The sequence below is a fragment of the Eutrigla gurnardus genome, assembly GCF_963514095.1.
Source record: "Eutrigla gurnardus genome assembly, chromosome: 4".
NCBI classification, from domain to species: Eukaryota; Metazoa; Chordata; class Actinopteri; order Perciformes; family Triglidae; genus Eutrigla; species Eutrigla gurnardus.
The window spans coordinates 12,634,760-12,656,273 of NC_139918.1; the positions used below are offsets into that span (position 1 = coordinate 12,634,760).

A 21,514-nucleotide genomic window follows, 5' to 3' on the forward strand; every position below is an offset into this window, starting at 1 on the left:
TGCACTTATATTTTAGAATGCCATTCTCACTTTTGGAGACGTGACCAAAGCACTGAAATCGAAGCATTTTTCCAAAGACATTTCACCCCATTGCACTCGACAGCTGAAGTAGAAACTCACTGTGACATCACTGAGTGCAAGGGGAACATAGACACAGCATCAGCAGAGCTGCATGCATTTCCCCCACTGTATCCCTATCACAGATAGATAGAAACAAGGTTGGAAATCATCTGATTTTCCTTTTAAAGGTGCTGATGTAGAGCACATATACAGTCAAGGACTATAATGCACTAGAACAACCATTAGACCATACAGATTTATTATTAAAACACTAAGGATCTGCTTCCCATCACTGTATATGCCCACATTAAGTAATTGGCAGTAAAACAAACATTGCACCGCAACATCTTTTTGCAGCTTCTTGCACAGATCAGTTGTATGAATGATCATCTCTCGAAGAGCCTTCCACTAGATTACTCTTTTAAATGGCCTCAAAGGCAGAGAGGGATTCCAGTTTGTTTGTTTCCTCTCACACATAACGCTTCACACTCTGGGACAGCCACTTCTGGAAGGCATTCTTCGTGTTGCACTCAGTTGCACACACAAGGAATGACGGAGGTTTTGTGGAGAATGATGAAAGAGAGAAGTTCAAAGCCTCCTTCATTTTATACCTACAAGAACCTGCTGTTTGCCAATCGATACATGAAGGGGATGTGATTGTTTGGGGGTCTCTGCCCAAAGAGTTATACAGTTCGTGTCTGTATATTCATGCTTGAATTTGATGGATTAGCTGGTATATGCAAATACGAGCATTCGGGCAACTTGTAAAATTGTGAAATATCACGTGACTGTGTTGTATTCAGGTAGTAGTCACAATACACTGCAATTAATGCTTCATCATGAAATTCTACTATCGATATTTAGACTTGGTTGTCTCTTTAAACTCAACATCCTGGTCATGGATTTGACCTGAATGCCTGAATGCCCCATTAGTTTTGGGGATGTTAGGCTGTCTTATTTGAGCAGTCCCACAAAAAGACCAGAAGAGAATTGCTGGATCGAAGCAGAATGGAGACCAGAAGGACGGCTTGGATAATGGCACGTACTCAAAGGAAAGAGTTTACACTGAAAGTCTGTCCAACTTAAAACATGCCAGACATTGTGTCCTGGCACAGTTGTCAAGGTTTAGAAACAGTTGCAAGGTGATTACATGCCAGTTGTCGCTCCATGCAGGAGACCAGTGTGTCTCTGGTCCGATGGCCACATAAAACCTTCCTCGGCATGCTCCGAGGACAGGTGGTGCCCGTGAGTGTGTACCGAGAGACGAAGTAGAAGTAAATTAATTCAAACCAGTGGATTTTCCTGGAAGTACGGTAATAAAAGACGTGGCGGACAGTCACAAATATTAGTCGATTGTCAGCGCTCATGGATGGACAGCAAGCAGCCAACGTGTGTTGGAAAAGGGAAGCAAAGCGAATCTAGATTTCATCATGTGACAAATGGTAAAATGAGGTGCAGAGGCACCAAGAACAGCACACAGCTAAATATAGTTTTCATGTTTTAGCATGTCAACCTACCCGTTCCCACTCTGTTGGACCCATGGCTCCATCTGAACCAGTCCATGCTGCAGTACCTGCTGATCTGACAGTGTGCTGCCTGTTCGCCGCTGTCGGCTCCCTCCCTCACACTCCCTAACATGCTGCCTTACCAAGTCAGCCGAGAAGATGAGTCATTTACTGTAAAGGTCATCCATCAGAGAGAGAGAGAGAGAGAGTGAGGGGCGGGGCTAGGCAGGAGATAGAGGGGGAGAGGAATGGAGGGGGAGTGATGGAGGAGGTAGGCGTTAAGTGTTGGCTTTCCATGTCAATTTTTCTGTCAGGAGCAGTAAGTAGGGCCTCTTTTCTTCTTCTTCTTCTTCTTCTTCTTCGCCCTCACACTCGGCTATATCGTCGCCGACAGCAGGATAACCTCTGAGCCAATGCAACATCATTCTCCTTTATAGGTATTAACATTTAGGTTTTAATGCAATACCCTGTAGCATAATTCTGTTGGCATTTTTAGATGTAATGCAGTTACAGAATTTCCTGCATGCTGTAATGTATTTCAACCCCGTCTCGTACAAAATGACTTTCCCATGCAAAAGCTTGGTTTCAGTCACGTGATTGTGATGACGCCTTAAGGGGGCGCGATTTCCAAATGGCTGTCCGGAAGTAAAAATGCAGACTACATCTATGGAGGAAACCGTTACAGAGAGTCCGTATTATAGGGATTTAGAGCCAGTTTCTAGAATACGATACAAACAATTAGTTAATAAATATGTGTGGCGTGACCCGTACCTCATGAAGATGAGTGAGTTTTCTGGAGCGAGGGACGTGGCTCCCGGTGGGGGGAGGCATCGGGTACCCCGAGGCGAAGGAGGAGGGTTCGTCGATGCGACCCGCTGAACCCCGACCGTTGACATTGCCCTCGTTTCCCCCGCTAGAGCGGCACCGTCGTACTTGCGTACGCGTAACGCGGTCAGCACGGAGACGGGTAGTCCACCGGCAGCCGCGCCTGACTCATGCGGGCGCGACGGGCGCCCATCGCCGGCCCGAGGGTCGGGGAAGGAGGGAAGGAGGGGGGAGCGCGCCGAACGGAGAGGCAGGCGAGCCCGAGACGGGCCCAAGCACCGCACCGGGCATCCCGAAGTCTGAACTTAGGGGGACAAAGGCAACTGGTGCCTGCGACTGCCCCAGCAGCGGAGAACGCGAGCGTTCCTGATTGATGGCACAGCGACCCTCAGACCCGCAGACGAAGGTTTAAAATCCACTTTTTACGGCGTTGTTCTGTGAGCTTTTTACATTTCTCACCTTTATGGACGACAACTTTTGGTACTCTAAAAAAAACGTTTCCTTTTCACGGTAGAACAATTGGAGCAGCCGTAAACTACACAAAACATGGGCATCTTGACTTTTTCACACGGCAGTTCTATTGGCAGACTTCACTTCCTGCCATCCATCTGGATTTAGCGCGTTTGCGATGCAGCACTGTGACGTGACGAGAAACCAACCTATTAAACTGCACTCTCCATTACATTACCAGGGAAAAGGCCTGCAAACAAAAACATTTTACAAAATACTTGGACATGTTTAGGCAACAAACTACTAGGTTAGCGTGAGTAAAAACATACTTATTTTACTTCAAATGAATATGAAATTGAAAAAAAAAGTACTTGGGTATGTCACCTGTGAACACTTGGTTCACAGGTGACACTAACAGCAGTCTCCTGGGTGGAGGTCCTGTGTTTTCTGGCCAACCATAATGGGATTTTTTTTTCTTCTTAGCTGCTTTGTTTTTTGTTTTTAGGGGGAAATGTATATCATTATCAAGTGGGTGCATCCGTTTGGAGTTAGATATGCATGCTGATTTAGGTGAATAGCCCAGCAATGACTGGAAGCAAGAGTAAACAGCTAGCTAGCTCTGTCGAATATTCATAAATACCTCTAAATACAAACATTTCTCATTTATTTAATTAGTGCACAAACATTAATAAAATACAAGTAACTTGAGTTTTTTTTATTTTAGAGGTACTTATGTACTGTTAACTTGACTCGCCAGATGGTTAGTTATACAGAACCCTCTCAGAAGGCGTCATTGGGAACTTTTTTGAAAAGGGCAGGCACTTTTAAACAAACTGTGGCAGGTGATTGATGAACCATCTGTAAATCTAACTCCTACCAAGCCAGTTGGGAGAAAAGAGAAAAACAACTTTTAGAGTGCCGTTCTTTGCTCTACTTTCAATATAGAAATACTCTCCGGTTCTCTTCGGAATCCACCATTGTTGTTTTGATGTGTCTCACACACCTAAGCCACGCCCTGAAAGTAGCTCAGCACAGGATGCTGATTGGTCAGGCTCTGGCTAAGCTCAGTTACAGGGCAACGTGATCATTCATTAGGAGTATTTGTTTTGATTAATGGATGGTCTTCACCAACTCATTGGGAAAATATCTCTTTAGCCTAGCTAGTCTCTAACTGTGTCAGTCGGCTGTTTGCTGCTGCGAACAGGGGCTTTTTTAGTGCTTTTCTCTGGAAATATCTGACAGTAGCAGCTGAAAATGGGACTCAATGAGAGCAGTTAGAGTGAACCAAAGCAGTATATTAGTGGGCCAGAAACTCAGTATGAAGCTCCACAAAGAAGAGGGGTTGAAAAGCTTGTTTTCCCAAAAATGCCCAACATTACACCATTTATCATTTTTAGGAACAGATTTTTCTTTACTTACTTACTTTATTTTACAATATATATGTGTGTATATATGAGTAGTAAAAATACAATGTAAGATGGCATAGTATATCGTATTATATATCATCATATTTTATATATATATATATACACACACACACTGTACACACACTGTATGTATTTATATGTGGAGCATCTCTGGTGCCTTGAGGGTTGGTGGACTCTGGACAAGATAGGCAAGGAGAGCTTAGGATTTCCCCTTTTTATTTTAGTTTGTTTGCTTGTTTTGTTCATTTTGTTATGATGTATCATTAAATTATTATTATTATTATCATTATTATATTATATTATTATTTGGGGTGATAGTAGTAATATGCCCAATGTTACAATAATAATTATTATATAGAATATGTATTTACTCATTTATTATGCATTGTCCTCTTTCCCATTTTGGTTGCTCAGAAACAGAATTAAAAAATAAAGAAACCAGATTCTGCTCCCTGGACTTGGCTGAGACCAACAGTCACATGACGAACGCTGTGAAACTTTGACTGACCTGCAGGCTTTTTACAGAGCAGAGAGGAGAGGACAGGAGGGGTTATCAGTCGAGCTTGTAAAAATATAAATAGTTAATATGTTTTGCATGGGGAGCATCACTTTCCACACAAAACACATGTTGGATATATAGATCTATACTCTCCTATTTGTGTAAAATAAATTAATATTTTTAAATAATTGATTACATTATGACAGTGTTATACTGCTTCATTGCACGGTTTTCATAGAGGTTCAGAACGACTGCAGTGAAAAATGAGGCCACCGGGATTCAAATGTGACGGGTTCAGAGGTTAAAAGCAGTGACGATGCGTTATATAAAGTAAACCACATATATATGAGTCATTATTCAGCCTCATGAGTATGGGCATGTCACATGTATATAAGGACCTGTAATTATACGCTCGCGCAATTCAACCATCGAACACTCCAATGGAGATCCACACCCACGTGTCACACGTTGGTTCCCACTGGATGCATGCGGATCGGAGCTGGCCGAGTCAAAGTAAAGAAGGGTGTTCATGGTTTCCCAGTGTCTGCTCACACATTTCCTATTCACATCTTAGCCTACTTGTTATCCTGCTCCATGGAAATCACCACGACTTTGGTCCTTTGCAGCTCCATGTGCAATACGAGGCTTCAAGTGATATTCGAAACACTCGTCTCCTCTAGACTGAAAGGGCGGCTGTTAAAAGTTTGTAGGTCTGTCCTTCAGAGAGAACAGCAGCTGTCAATGAATTCCAAAGGTCATGATGGAAAGAAAAAAAGAGAGTATGAAAACATGCATAGAAGACGCTCAAGGCTGCAGTATTATCATTTATCCATTGTCCATCTCTAAGGTTGCCATGTTCTAAAAGCTTTTTTTTTTCTCTTGCTTTCATTGGAAACCCAATAATCATATTTAATAATATTATATATTATATAAATGATATAAAAAACAAAGACTTTGTCGGTGATACTGAGTAAATGGAGGGCATTAGAAGCTTGAATACTTCTTTATTGACGTCCTTTCGTTCACCTCAGTTCAATGCTTTTGATTTTAGAATCCATTGCAGCTGATAAATTGAAGCTGACTACGTCTTCTACTGTTTCTTGCTGTACATTCACAATGAATATAGAGCCCTGTGAACCCGACCGCCACGTCTTTGATACTGGAAACTTGAATCCTTTAATAGTTTGTCAGCGTCCCAACAGACAGAAAAAACACCCATATGTAGGCATGAAAGATCCCTTCAAATGCAGTACATTAGCTTGAAACTGGTGCTGAATGTCAGAAAAAAGAATCAGAAGATTTCAATTTTGTCACTAGTTCACAAACTGCCACAAGACGGCATGGTAATATCAGGGACTTGTTTTCAGGCGCCTCCATTTCTCGTGAACAGAAAACTTAATTTTGTTTTTTTTAATCAACTAAAAAACATTTTCCCATCTGCAGTCATTGTCTTACCTCACCTAAATCGCCCCGATGCAGCAGACACCCGCACATATGGCACTAAAACAAACACTAAGCATTATTTACAGAAGCTATCCAGTGCATGTCGGCCCGGCCTGTCAGGGAGTTCCTCCTGTGCCTGAAGATGGAGAGCTGTTACCTTTTCCACATCCTCCCCCTACCTCCCTCGCTGGCTCCTCGGCTGGGTGACGCTTGGCTCGGCTGTGGGTAGGTTTGATAAATGGCGTCCCCAGTTTTGGCAGCCTTATCTCTGGCCCCGCCAAGCGATCGTCATCTGCCACTTATCAGCCCTTATAAACACTGCTGTGGAGGGCCGGCGGAGTAGGAAGAGGAGAGGTAAAGAGGGGAGAGGATAAGAAATGGGTGGCAAGAAGATGGAAGTGAGCAGATTGGAAGGGGGGGGGGGGGTGGGGGGGGGAGAAAGTTAAGTCAAGGGGAGGAAATATGGTCACTTCCTTTACTGGTTGCAAAAATTCCAAGATGGCGATGGCCAAAATGCCTTCAAAGGCTTCAAAAGTGTAGTCCACAAACCAACAGGTGACATCACGATGACCACGCCTACTTTTTATATACAGTGGGTGTGGGTGAAGAGAGATACGTGAGGGATTACATGGGAGACCCAAGGAGAATAGGGAAACAGATTGATGAGGAGAGGTGATCTGAGGAGAGAAAAGGAGTCACCAGGAAAGAAAGGAGACGGATTAGGAGATGAAGGAGAAAGTAAGAAGTTGGTGGTAGAAAAAGGCTGAGGCTGAAAGCAACATGTTTGAAGCCAGAAAAGGTTTTTATTTAATTCATCTACTGGAGGTCCGGTTGTGGAGTGTTGGGTTTTATGACTCAAGACTCAATTCCTTAAAGGTCACCGCCACTTGGGGAATATACATTTTTATTACAATTCCCTCTCAGAAACAAAGCCTCTTTTACACACTTCTCAACTGCTCTAGTGGGACCGCTGCTGTATGTACAGTGTGAATGCCAAGCAGCCAGCAGATGAAAAAAAAAAAGAATAAATCTCCCAGTAAAAAGCAAAGGTTACAAAAATGTTGCTGATTTATTTGAGTTCATAATTCACGGTGCTAGCTGTGATCTGCTAATGAACGTTTGTTATTGGAACGGGGCTTCCTGGCTCGGTGCAGCGAGGCGTCGGTTGATGCGAGGTCATTAATTGTTGTGGGTGGCGGGGAGATGTTTTCCTGCCAGGTCCCCAGTGTCATATCAGCCTAATGAATTGTTTGTGTAAACTAGTAGAGGTGTTTAATACCTGCCTTTTCAAAATGTGAATGAATCAAACGGAGCAGAAGCGAAGAGCTAAATGTCATCAATTAAAGCGGCGAGCGGCGGCTTCGGCGCGGCGAGGAACATCCTGGTCTTCGTGTTGTTGTGTCTGCAGGTGTGAGCCTCAAAGAAACCGGATGTTAACGCTACAGCCGTGTTGCTGTTCGAGTCGAGGTCCCACCTCATTTTGAGAAGAAAAAGGCCTTAAAGGAAAACACCACCGCATTTCCATACTGAACTATGTTCTGCCCTGATCTTAGACGAGGTGATACATACCTCCCTCTCCTCTGTGCGTGCACTCAATGGCTCTTGCGCGGACTCCGCGCAGCGCTAATTTGCTAGCATGTAGCTTGTCCTTAGGATCCAAAGGGGGATGAAGTTAGAAGCGACCAAGCACTTCCACGTTGTCCCTATTTAAATACGGTTACGTGAGTAGTTACACGACCCAAGTTTGGTTACACAAAATGAAACATGCCAATTTTTCTAAGCGGATAACAAGGATAACTAGATAGTATGGCGGAATAACAACTGGAAGCACTTCGACGTCGGCGCAGTAATATCATCACTCAAAACATGACGGGACTATATACCTTCTGCTTGTTTTCACAACCCTGTACGATCCACGTTATAACCATGATGTTTGATTGTTCACAAACTATCTTACTACAACCTGATGCTTCCTCAACTGTGCACAAACTACTACAGCTGGTGCAGGCGACGGCGTGCAGGTCACGTAGGTTCTATTGACGGAAGTAAGAGGGGGAGCGGAGTGATGATATTACTGCACCGACGTCGAAGTGCTTCCAGTTGTTATTCCGCCATACTATATAGTTATCCTTGTTATCCGCTTAGAAAAATTGGCATGTTTCATTTTGTGTAACCAAACTTGGGTCGTGTAACTACTCACGTAACCGTATTTAAATAGGGACAACGTGGAAGTGCTTGGTCGCTTCTAACTTCACCCCCCTTTGGATCCTAAGGAATATACGGGGACAAGCGACATGCTAGCAAATTAGCGCTGCGCCGAGTGCGCGCAAGAGCCATTGAGTGCACGCACAGAGGAGAGGGAGGTATGTATCACCTCGTCTAACATCAGAGCAGAACATAGTTCAGTATGGAAATGCGGTGGTGTTTTCCTTTAATAAAGTTTGAAGGCAAATCTTTGAGGGAATTAAATGCTCCAAGGTTTTTTTCTTTAAATAAGTGTATCAAAAGGTATCAGCACCTACCTGCTGCAGATCTACTCAGCCTCTTTCAGCTCACATGTACAGTCTCACCGCTTTCAATGGAAAAGCTCTGATGAAAACGACTGCACCAAACAGCATAGAGGCTAACTGTTGAAGGTGGAACGGCTAGCAGCTAAGGAGATATTTTGCTCATGGCCGTTTATGGAATAGGAATGAGATGCAATCTATTGGTTTCATGTACTGGGACTCAAATTGTCCATTTTCTTTTTTATATGTCACTCAAACAGAACAGCGTCAATGGAAAGTAGATCAGCATCCTTTTTCGTGGTGGAGACACGAGTTAAACTCATCCTTGTGACTATACAACAAGCAGAGCTGGCGACGTAGTATTACATATCGAGGAAGACTACTTATGGTGACTTTTGTCATTTTCTCCGTTTCCACTTTTCCATCCGTCTATCACCCATCTCCCTCTCTCCTCATCTTCTCTCCCCTCCACTAATGGTCTCTCATCCCTCAAGTGGCCCTGGATGCCGTTTCGGCCCCCTGCTTTCATATTTAATTACACGTGGCATTGTCTTCACGAAGCACACACACACACACACACACACACACACACACACACACACACACACACACACATGAATTCAACCCAAGCCTGCTGCTGGTTCAAACTGTATCCTAGATCGCTGCAGGCAATAACACCCAGGGGTGAGGGAGCGGGCGGGGATCAACAAGGAACAGATTGAGGGCTGAAAAGTTGATATCGAAAATCAAATTAATGCAAGTGAGAGCGAAACCATATCTAATTAAGACGCCTTTGAAAAACCGACAGGCTTATCTGTTTTGACAGAAATACTCAATGACTCGTAGCGCCGTTTACCAGATGAAGAGTTAATTCACAAAACGGCAGAAATGGTCGTCCTTTACGGCGTAAACGTTGCTCTATGTTGGTCACTTACTGCTTCAAATCATACAGAATAACATTTTATTAATGCAACGATTTTCTGGACTGATCATCATGACGGTTGTTTCTTCTTTTGTTTGGCTTTGGCCATGAGACAATGCACACACACACATATATACATTTTTAATTTTCTATGTTGCAATCAAAATGTTGTTATGAAACACACTTTAAATCATTGAACATAACTTGTATATAATATGATGCAACTTGGGAGCAGCAGTTGTGACTACATCTGTTCACATTATTTTGTCTACAGTGAACCTGCATAATATAAAATGTGTCATTTTAACCAATTTAGTTTCATCCCAGCTCTTAAAAAGCAACAGTCTCTTATGAATTCAATTCCATGAAGTTTTCTTGACATTTCTTTTAATTTGAGCACTTTCAGCTACACACAATATTATTTTATTTTTTATCTTAATAAAAGAAAATAAAACAATAAATAACCTTTTTAGCTGCTTTAAGAAAAAACAGGTAAAGCTTTACAAAAGGATATTGTTGACATTATTTTCCTCCCCAAATGGATTGTTGTTTTGAAGAAGCTTAGTTGCTGAAACATTCACTTCTTAAAACCTTTCCTGACTTTATAAACAGTTTTTCTTTACCTTTTTTTTTACAAATATTATTTCCTTTTATTAGCTGCAACTATTTTGCTTGTGTTATATTTCCACGATAAACTAATGTGATTACATCCCTGTAATGTGTCACCGCGGCGACAGCGCCGCTCTCCCTGCCTTTGCTTTTTGAAGGATGGCTGTTGTTTTCTTCTCATTATACGGCTCCTGAAATGTACCCGTGAGGGTGAGTGAGAGGTATGGAGGCTGGCTGGGTGGGTGTGGTTTAGCGGTTGGAATAACGACCCCTCGGTGCTGTAAAAGCATCTATTCTGTTGGTCCAGGACTCGTGGAGCCGGCCTGGGCCTTTCCCCTTTGTCAACGGTGAAAAATGAAGCATTTCTGAATCCCTGGCACTCGCTGTGTTTCCCTCTAGGCGCCTCAGATACATTGAGTTAACATAAAGCAAAATTCAGGAGGCGGCCCGGGTGACAAATGAAGCGCCTCCATGTGTTTTGGAGGGAAAATAAAGGGGGCCCCCTTTGTAGAAATGAGATTTGGTCCTTGTTACTTCCTTCAGGCCCAATGTTTTTTTTTTTTCCCTCCCGCAGTCCAAATGTATTTGAGAGGTACAATGGAAGATGGAATACTCTTGAAAAGGAAAAAAAAAAGATAATCATCCGAGTATCGGTCATTTCCCTTCAACTCGCTCTCACTCTGCAGTCCATCTCTGCTTCTTTCCCATTTTGTCACATTACAGCTTATTTCTCACACTGCACTGCCAGCCTGGCGAGAAGAAAAGTCGACGTCGGTCTGATCACGACACCCGGCCCCGATGCAGCTTCTTAAAAATGGATCCAATTTGGGTTTTGGAGAGAAAGCTCGCAGGGGTACAAATGAGGCACCTCGGCTCGCCTGCTCCCGAGCAGTGCTCTCATCCGACTTGGACTGATTTGTAGTCCGCAGGAGTGGAGAGGAATGGATGGTCCGGGGTTGCTCTTGGCTACATTTCTGAGAGGCCGCAGCGTTTGGGGGGGGGGGGTTGGGGGGTCTGAAGACTTGTTGGCTAATTAGAGTGAGCTCGCCGCCTGTGATGTAGTCACGCTCACTGACCACGTGGCAAGTCTCTCCAGGGAACCAGATGGGTGCCTGCGTTGCTGCCGAGTTTTCTGATTCCCAAAAAACGAAAATCACGTTGAGCGCTTTCATGTTTGTTTGTGTTTGGGTACATCAGGCGTTTTACTCTGATTCTGTATCGGGAATTAAACGTGTGAGTGTGTGCATGTAGGTCTGTGTGTTTGTGTGTGTGTGTGTGTGTGTGTGTGTGTGTGTGTGTGTGTGTGTGTGTGTGTGTGTGTGTGTGTGTGTGCGTGCCTGTCAATTAGGCTTTCCTGCAGATGCAACTCAAATAGGTTTTGCCTCACCAATTACCAAAGGCTCTTTAGGCAACAGCGTCTTTACTTGTTCCACTGGTCCCACAGTCGCCTGCTGTGTACCGTGTTTCATTTGAACGTAATTAATCCTTTAAAAGATTTCGGTAGAAACCAATCTGCAACTTTTGATTCAATGTAAGTGAAGACACGGCACAAACAAAAGGATCGACAGTATCAGGTTAAAGCACATAAACCAGATTTGAGCTGTAAAACGAAAGTAAGTTTAAGCTGTGATAGATATTATTTGTTCTAAAGGCCAGAGTGGACGGCTCCACAGGCTGCGAGACTAAGTAGCACTCCTCACCGTTTCCTCCTCCTGAGGTGAAACCTTTCAGCTTGAGACGCATTTCTTTTTTCATGTTGTTCATACATGTATTGCAAAAAAACTGCACCAAGATGTTTCTCACACACACACACACACACACACACACACACACACACACACACACACACACACACAAATTAGAATAATAAGTTCAATAATAATAAGTGGTCAATAATGCAAAATATCAAAATAGTTGTACTATGTTGCATCCCGGCTGGTGAGACCACAACATAAAAAGGGGCTGACGCAAATTTAGGTTTTAAATAACTAAAATAATGTATTAAATGGTCTTTGGTCTCATCTGTGGAGGAGAGCAGCTGTTCGGGTGAGGACGAGTCCTTCCCTCATGGAGCGCCCCAATGCAGTGGCATCGCTACAAAGAGAGGCCATGCTCCTGGTCAGCAGGCTTCCCTCGTGCCCTGGTTTAAACAGGAAATCACCACCAGATACACCAGGCTGAGGTGGCGGATAGAGTCCAAGAGAGTCAGAGCTGCACGGAGAGAAAATAAACGTGACGATGAGCATCTTAACAAGAGCCAGAGCAGAAAGACAAAGAAGACCAAATATTCTTCAGCATCTACGGCGATGGCAACCAGGCCACTACCAGCTTCAGCTTCAAGCTACCGAGTTTCTCCAACAGCCTCATCATCACTCCGACAACCTTAATAATCACCAGCAAGCCTGCTCATTTGATAGAATTACAACTGAAATGAGAAAACAAGAGGAAGGACATAAAACACAGTTATTAAAAACAATGCATCGCTTAGCTACATTTCCCATGTTTATCTAATAGTTTTCCATCTTTGATAATTAACTTTGCTCGTAAAAAAATAAAAAGAATGATATGGATGGTACCACATCTTCACCCTCTGAATATAATGGACCTGAGTGCCTTTTTGAGTTATCCATACTAGATCAAAGACTCACTCACAAATACTGTACACCGACTGAATAACACACAATGCTACTTGTCACAGCCCTCTCCGTGTGATCTTCACCATAAATTAATTGGCAAACAACAGATGGCAATGAGATGTATTTAATCAAGGACACATTCTCGATTCTCTGTTGTTTGTCTGATAGAGTCTGAACGCCCCCTCTTGCAGCATTCACGACCTCAGAATTGGAAATATACTGAAAACGTTCTTGTGTCCCATGGTTTGTCTTTAAACTAGCGAGCTACCTTGCTAATATCAAGTTAAACAAACAGTAATTTAATGATAAAATACATTTTGTTCAGGTGACCAAACTAACTGTAATCATAAACTGCTTGATAACCAGAGCATTTAATATGCAACGTTATCCTAATTCAATAAATGAAAGTGAGCAAAGGGTAACGTTACCTTAGTTCGTTCATAACATGATAACATGTCATTTACATTAATATTAACAGCTAATACTGAGCACATTGTGGATTAAATGTTTTTTAAAGCTGTTTTTTTTCCATACAACATACCATTGAGAGTGCTTGGCAAGCAATGCGATGTTGTTGTTTCGAACTATGACTATGATTATTTTTCTGCTTTGCTTCAAACAATATCCTCTTTTAGACAGACAATTCCGCTATAATGGCAGAAAGGCAGCGTTTAGGTAGAGCTTTTGTCGCGGCGTAACCCTGCAGCGGTGACTGTGTTTAGATAGCACCCCGGCGTAGCGGACGAGTGAGACGTCCCACAGTGCAGCTGTATCTAATCTTTGGACCCATCGGCCGGGTGACGTATTCAATGAGGGTTGGAAATCTGATTAGCTTGATGCATCAAAACAACTACGGAAGGTTAACTTTTGCTCGTCTCGCATACACGACTCTTCAACTTTTATCTTCTTCGGATCTATGTTTTGAGCTTGTTTAATCCGCTGACGGCGTGTCGTTGTCTTAATACATCACGTCTTTACCGCCTCGGGTGCTTGGAGCGTTTTGATAGAAAGTTGTATCGACTCGTCGAGCCTCTGTTGTGGCTCTGTGACGACCTACGTTGGCGTCTCAGAGGTGAGTATTCTGTTCTTTCCGCCTCGGCGAGCGTTTAGACTGACTATAGTGCGGAATAAAGCAATAATACTCCCGCAACGAAAAGGCTGTCTAAAAGGGGCTGATTTCAGTCACGAAGTGTCAATATCTTTTCAAAATAAACTTCCGTCTTCACAGGAAGATTGGGTAGGAAACCTCTTAGTTAGGTTTAAGAAAAGAGGTTAATGTTAACTTGACTGACTAATGAGTTTCAAATGAGTCACGTAATTATCTTCACTAACAATTAAAGTGTCAACTCAAATGCCACCTTTACTTTTGGTTTCACATGGGACACTAACGGGTCTCCAGGACAAAAGGCCTGTGTTTGTTTGACCTGTCCACCTCCTCCCTGCCTCCCTGTACATCTCTCTCTGTACACTACGTTGCCTTACCCATAATGCAGCGAGTGGGTGCCTGACACACAAGCGATCACATGCTAAACGAGCGTTGGCATCAGATGCCAAGGAGCACTGACCGAGCTGCATTATCTAACGGGTTGGACATTCACACCCACTGAGCTCTGTGATTGGCCAGCTGTGAGGAGGTGAGAAACGAGCCATTTCTTTGAACCTCTCTCTTTAGCCCCCTTTTTCATTCTTGGCACCTTTACTCACCCCCCACCACTCTTGGTCTGCTTTGCACTGCACTTCAGAGTGTGGCTGTTTGGATCAGGTATAATAATAAAAATAATCATCGGGACACGAACAGCACTCTCCACCACTGACCTAGCCACAACTAATGGTGCAGCAGCCATCACACGACCAGCATCAGCCAGTGCGTCACCAATCGTTTTCACTGTGCTACTTCCTGACAGCACTGGATCATGACGGATGAGGTGAAATGTGCCAGAACAGAAGTGATTCTCATGGTTTCTGGCAGTAAATAGGGTGCAGCTCCCTGGGAAGAGAGTGGACGCAGCTCTGGACCGGAGGTCTGGTTAATTAGCTAGCTAGCTAGCTAGCTTGTCGTTCTCCGGAGTGACAGGGAGGCCGCAGGATTGTGAATGTGTGGCGGCCTCACTCAGGCCAGATTGATGCGATGCATCAAAAGTTTATGCACAAAAGCTTTCATTTCAAGAGATAAATGTGTGTGGCCCTGTGACATGAAAGCCTAACAGCTTTGAGATTCTCCTCCTGTCGCCACTGAATCAGAAATTGAGGCAAAACATTGTAGCGTTTGTGGTCTCGCAGAGCTCTACTACAGAACGTGACATTAGTCCAGAGACCAATCCAAACTATGTGAGAAACCAAACCAGACATTGTCTGTGGGACAAACAACAAGATTGCTGCCATATTTATGCTTAGGTGATGGAGCATCTACAATGTTAGCATAACCTACATCCAATTGATCTGAACTCTTCAGAAAACAAGCATTTGAGAAGTTATTTGCGTCTGTCTTGCAGACAGACCTAACAAACCATGACTTCAGGCTTTTTTACAAATTGTCATCATTATGTAGTTCATCTGGCATCCTTTTTATCTGTTAATTGCATTTACATCACAACAAAATAGTTTGTTTTGCCTTCAGACCACTGTAGTAAACTCTACTCTTGTTTTATTTCTATGGGCAACGCATTACGCTCAGTTTCTCCAGCAGTCCCTTCAGGAGGCTTCCTCTCAGATCAGATCTCAGTTGAGTCTCAATGTGGACCCTGGAGACAGAAATGAATACCAGGTGTAAACGTAATCAGGTTAAATCCTATCTAGATACAATCTGGATATGAGACGCATTTGAATGAAAGGTGTAAAGGGGGTCTTTCGATGACAATAAATGATTTAATGCAGCTTCTAAACGCAAATCAATGGTTAATCTAATCCAGCTGCTGCACTGCCCTCTGTGGGCCAAACCCGCAACAACTGACAAGTGACGTAAAAGTGCCCGAGGAGGCTGTGCGCCTCAGACATCGGAGAACCCAAACGAGAAGGAACCGACGTCTCCGTCAGACACATGGTGCAGAAGTCTGTTCAGATGCTGCTCAGTGAACAGAAGAAGAGGCAACGCTGACAAACCAATTCAGCCACTTCAGCTTCTATTTCTCACTGAAGGGAGCCGAGCCTGCAGTCGCTACCTGCTGACAGCACTATTAAGACGCGTCGGCCCACTATCGCCAACAAGGTGTTCATACATCGATGTCTAGGGCTTGGATGCCGACCGGTCCGCTGCTCCTCCATTAGATACAGTTCACAGTGCTTTTATTGCCGTACATACTTTATGGATGTCGTGTAACGCACTTAAAAGTACCACATGGCAACCAGATGCACAAGCGTAATATTAAAGAGTTACTAGAGAGTCATTTCTTTTCCCCATAGGTGAATGTCAAGACTGTGGGTTTTTGTTGTTTTGGTTTCCGGTGTTATTTCGTAGTCATTCTGTCTTGTGTTGTCACTCGTTTTTCTTGTCTTGACTGAGGGTTTTTGTTGTTTTGGTTTCCTGTTTTATTTTGTAGTCCTTCTGTCTTGTGTTGTGAAGTGCTTTGCTTCCTGTCTTGGTTTCCCTCCTTTTTTGTCTCCCAGCTGTGTCTCATGTCTCGTCAGCCTTGCCTCTTGTGCTCCCCAATCACCGTAGCCTGCCCTTGTGTTTCCACACCTGTCTGTCGTCGACCGAATCAACCCTGGTGTATTTAGTCTGTTTCCTTTCTGTCTGGTTTACTTGGTCGGCTGTTTTATCCCAGATGTGTGCCCACCACCTGATCTGTCCTGCCTGTGTCCTGGTCTTTGGTGTTCTTTGGTTTTTGATAGTGTGTCTGCCCTTGAGTTTTTGAATGTTTTTGTTAGATTTGTATAGTGTGTTTTTCCCCTGTGGTCTCCCTGAGTTTTTGGACTTAGTTTTTTTCATTAGCTTAATATTTAAACTGCATTTGGGTCCATACCTCTTTCAATCTTAGTACATCCGTGACACTAGACAGTGGTGTTTAAGGACAAGGTCTATGGTTACACAACATTTGGCAACACAAGTGAATCATGCCACGACAGATTGAAAGACTTGATTATAAAATCCGAATTCGGAGGACTGTGGCAGAGTCGAGGCTCGTTATTTGCATATCCTTCATCTGCCTGGTGTGTCAACAAAAGAGGAGCGCTCTCTGTCTCCACACCGGTGTATTCAGATGCAAAGTAAAGTGAATGTAATTATCAACCCTTTCTTTTTTTTCATAACATTTTGTTCTGGCTTTAATATGTGCTCTGCCATGAATTTCAATTGTAGCCCTCCATTTGTTCCCCTTCAAGGCGAAAAATAAAGCGCTTTGTGCAGGCTTTAATTCTATTTGTGGGAAATTTGTTATAATATTTGCCTGGCGGCTGGTCATGTTGGAAATTCATGTTTCATAAAGTGAAGATATGCTACAGTAATAGCTCATTTGTTTCTGGAACGGCAGAATGTATTGTTGAGCCCTGTGGAGGTGTTGTTGGCCTAATTCGGTAAACGTTGGCGTCTTGGTGGTGCTCAGATAATATCCCCAATGATATCACCACCTTCACCACATGTCTGCTAAAATACCAGATTCTGGTCAAGGCGAGCTTGAAGTAGGTGGTGGAAGTGAGGTGAATTTAGACATTTGTGATGGGAAAAAGAGCTTTCACCAAAGCTTATAAACATAACGCAACAGCCATTATGACCATTTACCAACTGTATTTTATGACCTCCTACCTGCTCACCACATCACATGCTGGAGGAATGTGACAATACTGTTTTTTCCACTGTACCACAGCTACCATTGGTACCAGGGATCAGGGCTTTAGATAAATGAGATCTGGTCATCCGGGACCTTTCAAAAATGTCCCCAATAATATTTTGTTCGACAACAAAGCCATGTTTAAATGGGCATGAGGAGACCTTGTAACGTTAGATGTGAGGAATTGGTGGGATGCACAGTCCAGCATGGCTAAATAACGGTGCAGATGGCTAAGAAGGTTGCATTGAGTTACATTATGATGCATTGAATATAGTAATCATGATGCATTGTCCGTCCATCCTCGTGAACACTATTTCAGAAACACCTGGAGGGAATTTCTTTATATTTGGCACAAACATCCACTTGCACTTGACGTGGAACTGAGTAGTATTTGGTCATCAAAGGTCACTGTGACCTGATAAAACAATGTTTTTTCTTGAGCTAAATAATTGACATGCTAATGATGTCTAATAGGTGATGAGTAATGATGAGTGATGACATTTTGGACAAGCGGGGAAGTAAACTGCAACGTTACTGGTTGGCGTAGGCAAACAAACACATTCTAGTTGTTCTAGTTCTTAACCTTGGAATCAAATCGGGTGTCAAATGTTGGTGTTGTGACATCCCTCTTCCAACTTAACTGTATTCTCAATTACATTTTTATGGGAACGATGTCCCTGTTTTTTCTGACTGAAAGGTTACAATTTGGAACATATGGTTAATGAACAAAACAAATCAGAAGAAACACTATAACAATACATAGTTAGGTTTAGGGGGGGAAACGATAGGGTTATATGAAAAAAAAAACATTACCGTTTACTACATTACTTCCACACCGGACAGAAACAAAAGTCTGCTGTTTGTTGACCTATCCAAGACTCTGACATCCTTACTACACTGAATAGGTTTCCCTCAAAATGTAATTCACAATACAGGTTGGAAAGAACTGTAGTGGATGGAGAAATATCCTCTCCTTGTGGTTATGATTGAAATGTAAACAGGAACTTAGAAGAGAGAGGTAACTACATCAAACTAAACACCATTATGGTGATGTTGGTGGGGTCACTAGTGCAAAATAATCTCTACATGTCAAGTCATTAATCAACAAGATTTAAGACTCTGCAGCCGTGCTAACAGCTTGAAGCACATGAATAAAAAACAAATAAATGAGTGCTGTGAAATTGCTGTGATGTGTTTCTTGAACCTAATGATGAATTTAGACTCGGGATGTATTTCAACCATCTGACAGTTTCACTGTTTGAACCAAAAAGCATTTCTTAGGTGTTTCAGATGAATGAGGTTCAGTGAATTGAGCTTCCACTGTACAATATATATGCTGTATGTTGTATGTTTGAAGTTTAGAATAAAGGAACCTATTGATTTTCTATGAATCAGTAGAGCGCAGATTTTAAAAGCTGCTTTGGTGGATTTCTACCATTGATTTATAGCAGCTTCTGCACACCCGTGGATATATTCTGCACATTATGTGGACACGGGGATTAATCAAAATTTGAAAGTGTACACTGTTTCAACTCTACTACAAGTAAGAGAATTGTAATGTAGCTTGCTGCTGTTTTGCTGTGTGTAGGTTGTTGCGTATCTTTAATCAACCAGTTTTTGTTGGTTGCTGGTTTCTCGACACAGAGGATGGAAAAATATTCCATATTATTTTTTGTGTATGACCTTTAAAATAATCAATGTTAGACATTTTTCAATTCATTGATGGTTGTTCTTTTTTTCATTTGTAGTTAAGCAGAAAGAGGCTGTGGAGAAGGAAGCAAAGGTCAAAATCCTGGAGGCCGGGGTCACCGACGTGAGTACTCCACTTTTAAACTTTCAATTAAATCAAAGGTTTGGATGAGAACAAACCATGATATGAGTTACAGTTTGAATCCTCAACCCACACTAGATGGCCACAAGTAAGTGGACACTCCAGCCAATCTCCTCTTTTGGAACCAATCAGTGGCGTCGAACCTCTACGTTAGTGGATCAGATCAGGCTCTCGGTCGGTTCTAGTTCATCCCAAAGGTGTTGGCTGGGGTTGAGGTCAAGCCAGTTATGTTCTTCCACACAAAAAATGGGGAAACCATTCCTTGAAGGAGTTGACATTGTCATGTTGAATTAGGGGAGGGGCTTCCCAAAAGTGTCACACAGTTGCACACTGTTGTCAGAAATGTCGTTGTTTGCTGAAGCTTTGCCCTCCGTTGGAATTACGGAGCCTTGACCTTGTCTTTGTTTTTCTGGAATGACACATTCAACCTCAAGCAACAACTTATACTTAACTTCTCTTCCAATTTATTATTTTATTTTTGAACAAGCAAAGTCTATTCGCCTTCCTTTCTTTCTTTTTCTCACTTTTTGCCACGGAGTGTATGGACTTCATATAGGGGGTGCAATGATTAAGCGATATGTTTCAGGAAATGGATAGAAGCGTCTTGGATAAGACTGCATCAATACAAAGCTCTGAATCAAATGTTGAGGAGAATCGGTCTGTAATCGATACATCTGTCACAAACTGATACAGTCAGATATAGTTCGTTTTCTTGAAGAGGGAACGATATTCACCCCTTCATCCTTGTAGTAGAAGCATACATACAATTATAAGCAGCATTTCTTCTGTATGGCACCCACTCCATCCCCTCCACCTCTCTCAGCCTCTCTCACTCTTGGTTTCCATCCCTTAGCATTGCTATTCTCCAAAGTCTCTGCAATAAATAGACTGCTGAGTGTCTGCTCTTGCCTATTGATTCAAGGGTTATTCTGCACCGATGATGGCACGCCATTCACCATGCTTATCAAAGTGGCAGGAGCGTGGTCGGAGAGAGAAACGCTTGGAAAAGGGGTGGGGGGCGGAGGGGTGGAATGGAGGGTCTATCGAGGTGATCAATACCTAGCTGCAAACAGGAGCCAATTATGACCAATCGAACCTCTGCTGTGAGAGAGAGAGAGAGAGAGAGAGAGAGAGAAATCCGTCCATCACAGGCTGCCAGATAGAGGAACAGCAACCTGCAACAAAACATCCATCATCAGCCCATACGGTGGCTATTATAGTTTTATCATATCACAGTAAAATAAGAATATTAGCATACTACATCACAGCTGACAGGTTAAAAATACAAACAGAAAAAGTTAGTTTCTCAAGAGTGCAGAGGAGGCGATTTGTTTCCCAGCCCGACTCTGTGAGGACAGTCTGAGCGGGCCTGCAGGTCTCAGCGCTGGCTTTATTTGGCAGCCAGCAAAATGGATTCTCCTTTTCTCACGGATGCCCGTGCATATGCATATGCCTGTTTGAAGCGACGATAACATGTCAGTTTATTGATTCCCGTGGGGTGGTTGGCGCAGCAGTAACGGGGAAGAATAGCATGCAATAAAGACAAAACAGATCGGTAAAACAGAACATCAATTATTGTGGGGTTGTTAAATATTATGCACCTGGCAATCTAGCGTGAAGTGCAATGGGTGAGCAAGAGTTACATGGAGAGAGTAACTTCTGCTCACATGTAAGCAGTTTGAAATGATCGTGAAATGATGTGTCTGGTGCCTGCAGAAGGATTTCCATTTACATCTTTACAACAGAGCTTGTTTATTGTTGTGCTCTTTGAATGATATCATCATTAAGAAGCCAAAGATGACATTATATTGTATTTGCCTGGGCAATAAGTGTCTCTGTCCATTTCTTTTATTTCTGTCTCTTTTATAATCCTTCCACGGTCATGAGGGATCTTTGTGGAATAAAGGACAGAGACACTTAGTGGCTTAAGATGTAAGAGAGAGTGACCCTGTTGGGCTTTGCAGTCACACACTCCTGTAAAGGATTGACCTTTTATTGCAAATACTTACAAATACAAGAAGAAAGGGAAATTATTCA

General features: G+C 42.9%; 1 protein-coding gene across 1 annotated transcript in view; it reads left to right on the plus strand.

Annotated features, from left to right (window-relative positions):
* LOC311012355 (receptor-type tyrosine-protein phosphatase N2-like) overlaps positions 1 to 21,514 on the plus strand; it is a 228,559-nt gene that overhangs the window by 105,932 nt on the left and 101,113 nt on the right. The window contains exon 12 of the mRNA XM_084007783.1: positions 19,395 to 19,459. Within this exon, the coding sequence (XP_083863909.1) occupies positions 19,395 to 19,459 (65 nt within the window). The remainder of the gene's footprint in view (positions 1 to 19,394; positions 19,460 to 21,514) is intronic.